General features: G+C 36.5%; 1 protein-coding gene across 1 annotated transcript; it reads left to right on the top strand.

The window, feature by feature from the left end:
* The first annotated feature begins 501 nt into the window (after positions 1-501).
* On the top strand, positions 502-5,178 carry LOC104222811 (3-oxoacyl-[acyl-carrier-protein] reductase 4-like). Its single transcript, XM_009774116.2, has 11 exons — positions 502-872; positions 1,658-1,800; positions 2,345-2,398; positions 2,631-2,711; positions 2,785-2,830; positions 2,903-2,997; positions 3,078-3,110; positions 3,258-3,392; positions 3,473-3,566; positions 4,691-4,773; positions 4,865-5,178. Exons 1-11 carry the CDS (start codon positions 698-700, stop codon positions 4,895-4,897), a joined length of 972 nt encoding a protein of 323 aa, XP_009772418.1. The 5' UTR covers positions 502-697; the 3' UTR covers positions 4,898-5,178.
* The last annotated feature ends 2,849 nt before the right edge of the window (positions 5,179-8,027 follow it).

The following is an 8,027-nucleotide window of genomic DNA, read 5'->3' as shown; positions in this document are numbered from 1 at the left end:
GAGTGCCCATTCTAGTACGAGTCCAAATATATGTGTTTCAACCAAAGCCGACCTCAAATCGACCCCTAAATCAGCAATTTTCACTCTCCAAAAATCATATCAAAAACCTCAAATTTCTTCTTTAAATCACATAGTCTAGGTATAATAATTCATGGGAAACAAGATCTAACATCAAAATCAAGTGGAGCTTACTTAGCCTTCAATTTGTAGTGAAAAATCCTCCAAAAATTGCGGATAACCGACCTCCACAGCTCCGAATAATGAAAAATAACCAAACCCTCAAATTAAATAATCTGCCATGCATTTGCTGACAAAACACTACTTCTGCTTCTACGAAGAAAATCTCGCTTCTGCGAGTTGAGTCATTCTCCAACCATCCGCATCTGCGGTCCATCGTTATAATAATAGTATAAATTTTGCTAGTCAGTCCTCCAATTTTAAGTTATTATTACATTGCCCACCTAAATAAAAGCTCAAGCCGAATAAGAACCTCGTACAAATCGCCCGCCATTACAGAAACAAAGACAGCTCTCTTCTCTTTCGTTATTTCCAAAGCTTTGTCGAAAACATCGAACTTCTCTTCCCCTCCCCACCCCACCGATCGGCGACCCACAACCACCCGCATTGTGATCTCTCATATACAAAGCAGAACCACTTTTATTGCATTTCATTAATTTCTTGTTTTATTGGAAAATCAATGGCTTTCTCTGCTACAGGATCGGCTCTTAGGGCCCTTAAATCGGAGGGAAGAATCACAACGCCTGAAAACAAAATCTGTAATTTTTTGCAACCATTTAGGCTAATTCAGCTCCAGCCCAGAAATTACTCCAGCTTGCAGTGCAGATCAAACAGCAAAAACTCAATTTCCTCTAGTAATAATATTTCTAAGTTCCATAGATTTTTCTCTTTACTGAGTTTTTTTTATTGGTTGCTTTATATGATTTATATATACACAGATGTCAGACACATACACACGCACATTTGGTTGCCTTTATATGATCTAGTCTCTCACACACACCGAGTCAGAGAGGATCAAGGACAAGATAACATTGAGTTTAACCAAATAAGAAGTGATCGTTCACGAAACATCTGATATGAGTTGTAGCATTTTCTGTAATTAAGTTCTTGAAATAAAGGGAAAGTTGAGATTTTGGACTAGATGTTATATTATGTATATATATATTTTTTTTTTTGCCTCAAGCATTTATCAACTGGAGTGTATGTCATAATGTCTCTGTTTCAATTTAGTACTTGTTATGGGTGTATCAGACGTTTTAAGTAAATGCTAATTTATGCGTATGTTGGAAAGTAGAGAATTCCACCTTAAAAGGAAAGAGCAAGCTCGAGTGGTGGAATACTATACCAGCAAGTATATCGTGAACTATATGGAACGAAAGAAACAGAAGATGTTTTGAAGACTCTGCTAACTCTATCATTGTATACTTTACTTTACTCCTACTGTAGGTTGGAACATGTAAATGAGGCTGAATCAGTGTTAAATGTTAGAAGCCATGCACGATTACTAGGGGCGTACTTTTGATGTTTTGCTTCTGAAAAATTTGTTACCTACAAATTTGCTTTACCTTCTAAAACAAAAAAAAAAAACTAGATAATTTTACTTTATGCAGATTTTATTCATTGCTAATGATTTGTGCAGTTGTAAACGCACAAGCTATCACAGTTGAACAAGCAGCGCCACAAGTCACTTCTAAAACTGAGGCTGCTGTTGTTATTGTTACTGGAGCTTCCAGAGGTATCGGTAAAGCAATTTCATTGGCTCTGGGGAAAGCTGGATGTAAGGTACAAGATATGCTTCACCAAAAATTTCGATCTAAGTTAAATAAAGTTATTCCTACGTGATAGGCCTAATTGGGATTCACATTCTTCTTGAGACTTTTGCTCTGAATTAATTCGATTGTAACTGGTAAAGTCAAGCTGAAGAGCAGAGTCTGAAATGATAAAAAAACTGTAACTGGTTTGTTCAGTAAAATCTACTAAATTTCATATAGTTGGTACTTGGTAAGCATTACCTTTTTTTCTGGAGAGCTTCTTCAAATCATTCTTAGGATGGTTCATATGGAAAAGGTACTTGAACAGATAAGCCGTGAGATTGTAACTACCAAATTATGTGAGCTGAAGCCTGCTGCATTGCTAGGACTAGTTTTCCTTGGGAAGAAATAACATGGCTTTGGTATATGTGGTTCTCTGATAGAAATTTTCATAGACATAGAGTTCATCTTTTCATGTTGCTTTCTCTGCTCCAGATTCATTCTTAACTGCTTCACCATACCTAATGCTTTTATTTAATGTTTGCTTCTGAAAAGGTTGGTCTTGAACTTTTCAGGTTCTTGTTAATTATGCAAGGTCATCAAAGGAGGCTGAAGAAGTTTGTAAAGAGGTGAAGTGCTGCCTCCTAAGTGAATATATTTCCTGATGTGAATGTACTTAATATCACACACCGATAAATACAGTTAGGATTACTGGTGTCTGGTGGTTATCCCCATCTATTGATTGCTGGGGGTTTAACCTTTATCATTGCCAGATTTTGTAGTTGATCTTAACTGTGAGGTTTCTTTCTTAATGGATTAATGGGAGAAATATATGATTTTTATGGATTATGCTTTCAATAGATTGAGGCATGTGGTGGACAGGCTCTTAGTTTTGGCGGAGATGTTTCCAAGGAAGCAGATGTGGAAGCTATGATAAAAACTGTGAGCATATTCAAATGTTGCTTATTGTTTGGAAAATCCAAGTTCTCATTTTGGTTTTGTGAAATTTCTGCAGGCAGTTGATGCATGGGGAACTGTTGATGTTTTGATAAATAATGCAGGTTATTAAAAAGACTCTCCTCTTAGTATATCAGTTCCTATCCTGTAAAACCTCTCTGATAATTTGGTTTCAGGTATTACAAGAGATGGATTATTGATGAGAATGACTACTAAACAGTGGCAAGAGGTTATTGATCTAAATCTAACTGGCGTATACCTTTGTACCCAGGTACCTTTTAGATTATTGACCATTCGCTTTGATAGATTTCAAATTTTAGATTGTGAATCTAACCATCTGTCTATCTATAGGCGGCAGCCAAGATTATGATGAAGAAGAAAAAGGTACTTTTATTCATGTGATGTGAAGCTCTTTGTATGAAACATAATTCAGTAAGGCATTGAGAATGGTCTTATGAGTCATCTGCAAAACCATTTATTTTCCTCAAAATTCGATCTCCAGCACTAATATCACTCGTCTTATGTGAACAGGGTAAGATAATCAATATAGCATCAGTAGTTGGCCTGGTTGGCAATTTTGGGCAAGCTAACTATAGTGCAGCAAAGGCTGGTGTTATTGGCCTGACTAAAACTGTGGCCAAGGAATATGCAAGTAGAAATATTAATGTATGTTGTTGAGACATGCTTAACTTCAGGTTACATTAGTTAGTCTCTGTTTTAATCTAATAAGTCCTCCCGAATAACAGGTGAATGCTGTTGCCCCTGGGTTCATTGCATCTGATATGACTGCTAAGCTAGGGGATGACATCGAGAAAAAGATTTTGGGGCAAGTCCCATTAGGTCAGATCTCTCTCCATGTATATAGCTACTATCTCAGGATAAATTGTTGTTGTTATCATAAATCATGCTTCAATTGACAAAGGGAAAACGAGATGGCGTACAAGGAGTGGTTCCAAGGCATCCTCTCTAGAGTCCAATTAAAGGTCTTGGGATTTTATAAATGGTTTTTTGAGCTTGAGCACTTCTGCAGGGCGAGAGATGCATAAGACAGCACCCAGGGGCAGAGCTAGGAATCAGTAAGGGGGTTCAATTGAAACCCCTTCATCGAAAAATTATATCGTGCAAATAGTACAAAAGCGAACTCATTTTTAGTATATATAAACTGTTGAATCCCCTTGACATAAGGGAAGACTCTAGTGTGTAATGGGGTTCAAAAGATGCTTTAGGTCACAAGTTCAAATCCAAATTATGTCATTCTAATTTTTTTTTTTAATACCTTCAGATGACGTCGAGCTACCTCCAGACGCTTGCGTCACCTTGATTGAATGTGCTCCTAATGAAAACTTAGGTCTTCAATATGAGAGGTTACCTGCCTCACATGTGTTGATCATTGATGAGGAAAAAGAAATACAGTCCTTTACGGATTTCATGATAACATTGGTTAGCTTAGTAATGTGGCTTTGTGTACTAGAGCTCATTCCTACAATTAATATTATGGTGCTACATTCAATTTATCCCAGAATTTATGTGAGAAACTGTGACATCAGTCTTCTAAATTGAAATCAATTTCTCAAATTGTACGAAATCATCTTGAAGTCCATGCAGACCTAGCAAAATTAGGGCACAACGGAAGAAAAAGATCTATGCAGGCAATATCAGTTAGTTGGGATTAAATTTTAGTCATGTTAGTACATTTACTTTAGATCCTATTTTAGGAGTCTTTTAGTCCTATCGAAAATATAGAGAAATTCTAGTAACTTTCATTTTTTGTATAATATATGACCGAGATGACTTTAAATGGAGTGACATGGTCAGTGAGGATTCATATAGTCGACCTGGACGTGCTTGGGGTAAAGCCGTTGCATTATACAAATTAATGCATAAACTTTGAGCTTGACTGCTGTTATTTAATCCCCTCAAGAGTTGATCTTGTTCTTATTTATGATTCTTAAATATGTTTCCAGGAAGGTATGGTCAACCAGAAGAAGTTGCTGGACTGGTGGAATTCTTGGCCATTAATCCAGCAGCAAATTATATGACTGGCCAGGTTTTACATTTTATAGCATTTACCACCTTGTTTATGTTACAAAAAATGCAATGTTTGAGGATCTTATTGTTTCAATTATATGTTCTTGCAGGTTTTAACTATTGATGGTGGTATGGTGATGTGATGTAAGAGGTCTTTGGAAAAGTACAACAATTTCATACTTCTTCTGTTTTTCAGCCAAATGAAGACTAATTACAGTTTTAGGCAAATGAACCAAGAATATTTTGAAATAAATTAATATTGGTTTTGAAATAGCCTTCTTCAGCTATGTGTACTGAAAATGATTGCTGTTGGAACAGTTCTTTATGTAGCTGACATCTGAACTGTCTTTAGTTCAAGTGTCATTTTAAAACACAAAATTATATCTGCCTAATACTGACAACTGATGATGGGCGTATTTGTGTATGTTTTGATATTATCTTACTCGTATAATTGTCATTTTATAATGATTATGCTGTTATTTGGTGAATTAAGGAGATTAAGATATGAAATAGAAGGAATTTGCTAAAAGTTGAAGAAGTCACGCCACTGAAGGTTGAAAATTATACTATGGTGAGAAGTTACAATATAGCATAAAGACAAAATAACATGAAATGAAAGTACAAAGAAGGAAATTACGTGGGAGTTAGGCCAACATCTCGCTACAGCAAAGAAAGCATTAAACATTTGGAATACATGGAGCAGGTGAAAGTGTTTCCTTGCGTCAGCACGGGGTCCTATTTCGAAGTTATTTCTTCTCTATTTTTGGGACTTAATTATTTCGTCCAGGTTTTTTTTCTACACTTATAAATAATTATTAAAAATGATTTTTATACAATTTTTGACGAAGGGAAAGCACAGAGCCGTCGTGGAGGCTGGGTTTCACCTTTTCTTCCACCAAACTTTATAATTTTTATGCCCCTAGTCCTTTGTATGATTTGTTGTTTGGTTACCATGTCTATGTGGAGCTAAACTTCACGTATGATTTGTTGTTTGGTTACCATGTCTATGTGGAGCTAAACTTCACGTTCTAGGGTTGTGGTTCTTCCATGACTATTGTTACTGGAATATTGATTTTGATTCTTGATTTATCATATCTGTTTATTTATTCAATCATGCACTTAATTATTTGATTATTTGATCACCAATTAAATACTATTTACGAGTATAGAATTGAACTCGAAAATGGGAATTCTAGATTGCATCTATGATTGAGTAGATCAAGTTCTAGAACCCGGGCATCGGGAATGGATTCGCGGTTAGAATAAACATATGTTAATTGTCTTGCTTGGTTATTATACGGGAATCATAAATGCATTCTTGGTGATTCTAACTATATAGACATATATATGTTAGATTAGCTTGAATAGGCGAGTAAGAGACTGACAGATTCTTATGAGCAATATTATTTAACCCCGTCCACCACTAAACCAGATAAATTAATTAGTCAATTCAATTGAAAAATACGATAGGATTGTTCGATAGCACATTAACCCTAGATCGTTTTCATTGCATTGATAACATAAAGGTTGATGTTTGTACTTAAGGGGGCGATAAGCAAGGTTATGTGTCGAAATCCCCATGGACAAGCCAATTAAACCTTCTATTTTAATTGGATCCCACAAGTAGGATATCTGTTCCGAGGGAGAAATTTTTTTGTGTAAAAGCTGTGGGAGATTAGGCCATGTTGCCCTACAGTGTCACTACTCCACTTCGGAACCAAATGCAAAGTTCCCTGATAATGAAACCAGTCAAGTTAAGGAGCAGAAGCAAGAACCAATGGAATAGGACTAGAGAACAGTCTCCTTTGCAGATGTTGAATTTGGTAAATCCCACATTGGTGGTTTAGCCATTTGGTAGGGAATTTTTCCCTATAAAAGGAGGCCTAATGTTTAGGATTTAGACACACATCTCATTTGCCTTCTTATCTTCTTAAGGCATTTGTATCTTCTCTCTTTAGTATTGTTTCACTTGTATTTTTGGAGTGGAATAAAATATTGGTTGTGTCCGAGGAAGTAGGCAAAATTGGCCGAACCTCGTAAATTCTGGTGTTCCTTTTATTGTTGTTATATTATCTTATTTATTATTTGGTGGCTGCCATAATTTTTGGTATAGTAATTGTGACTCATTCACACTATATACATTTGGCTTCCGCAACAATTGGTATCAGAGCCAAGGTACTGTCTAAGTATGCTCTGTGGTTGCAGCATAGTCTGATCTTCCACATCAGAAAAGATTTATCTTGGTAACTGAGTCAAGGTTCTGTCTGAGTATGCTCTGTGGTTGCAGCTTAGTCTGATCTTCCACACCAGAAAGGAAATAATCTTGATTTGTGTCGTCAGCTATTAAATAATATTTGTGTCAAAGATGGGAGACAATAAACAAGAAGAATCTACATCAAGTGTCAACAATACGTCATCATTGGCATCTTCGCTTATGACAAGAATTGTGTCAAATGCGAAATTTGCGGTAGAAATTTTTGACGGGTCAGGACATTTTAGGATGTGGCAAGGCGAGGTTCTAGATGTCCTTTTTCAACAAGGGCTAGATCTGGCCATTGAAGAAAAGAAACCAGATGTTATTGGAGAAGAAGATTGGAGAATTATCAACCGTGTTGCTTGCGGTACCATTCGATCCTACCTTGCTAGAGAGCAGAAATATCCATACACAAAGGAAACTTCTGCAAGTAAATTATGGAAAGCACTGGAGGATAAATTTTTGAAGAAAAACAGTCAAAATAAATTGTACATGAAGAAGAGACTGTTTCACTTCACCTATGTTCCTGGTACCACGATGAATGAACATATCACCAGTTTCAATAAGTTGGTCACAGATTTGCAAAATATGGATACAACTTATGATGATGGTGACTTGGCCTTGATGTTGTTGGCGTCACTTCCTGATGAGTACGAGCACCTTGAAACTACTCTACTCCATGGAAATGACGAAGTTTCTCTCAGAGAAGTTTGTTCGGCTTTGTACAGCTATGAACAAAGAAAGCGAGAAAAACAGAAGGGCGGAGAAGGAGAAGCACTATTTGTGAGGGGTCGTCCTCAAAATCAAACGAGGACAAAGAAGGGAAGATCCAAGTCAAGATCCAGACCCAGCAAAGATGAATGTGCCTTTTGTCGAGAAAAAGGGCACTGGAAGAAAGACTGTCCGAAGTTGAAGAATAAGGCCAAACATAACAATGGAAAGGCCATTATGGATTCAAATGTAGCTGATTGTGATGATTCAGACTTCTCATTAGTTACAACAGAGTCATCAACATCATC

Source organism: Nicotiana sylvestris, chromosome 12, assembly GCF_000393655.2.
Source record: "Nicotiana sylvestris chromosome 12, ASM39365v2, whole genome shotgun sequence".
NCBI lineage: Eukaryota > Viridiplantae > Streptophyta > Magnoliopsida > Solanales > Solanaceae > Nicotiana > Nicotiana sylvestris.
Note: the sequence above shows the minus strand (reverse complement) of the source record. Positions and strands in the feature narration are given on the sequence as shown.

Excerpts from the sequence above, each read along its gene's own strand:
- LOC104222811 (XM_009774116.2), top strand. The coding sequence starts at position 698 with ATGGCTTTCTCTGCTACAGGATCGGCTCTTAGGGCCCTTAAATCGGAG. Across the intron at positions 3,567-4,690 it reads TTTGGGGCAAGTCCCATTAG|GAAGGTATGGTCAACCAGAA; the intron begins GTCAGATCTCTC and ends ATATGTTTCCAG. Across the intron at positions 4,774-4,864 it reads CAAATTATATGACTGGCCAG|GTTTTAACTATTGATGGTGG; the intron begins GTTTTACATTTT and ends ATGTTCTTGCAG.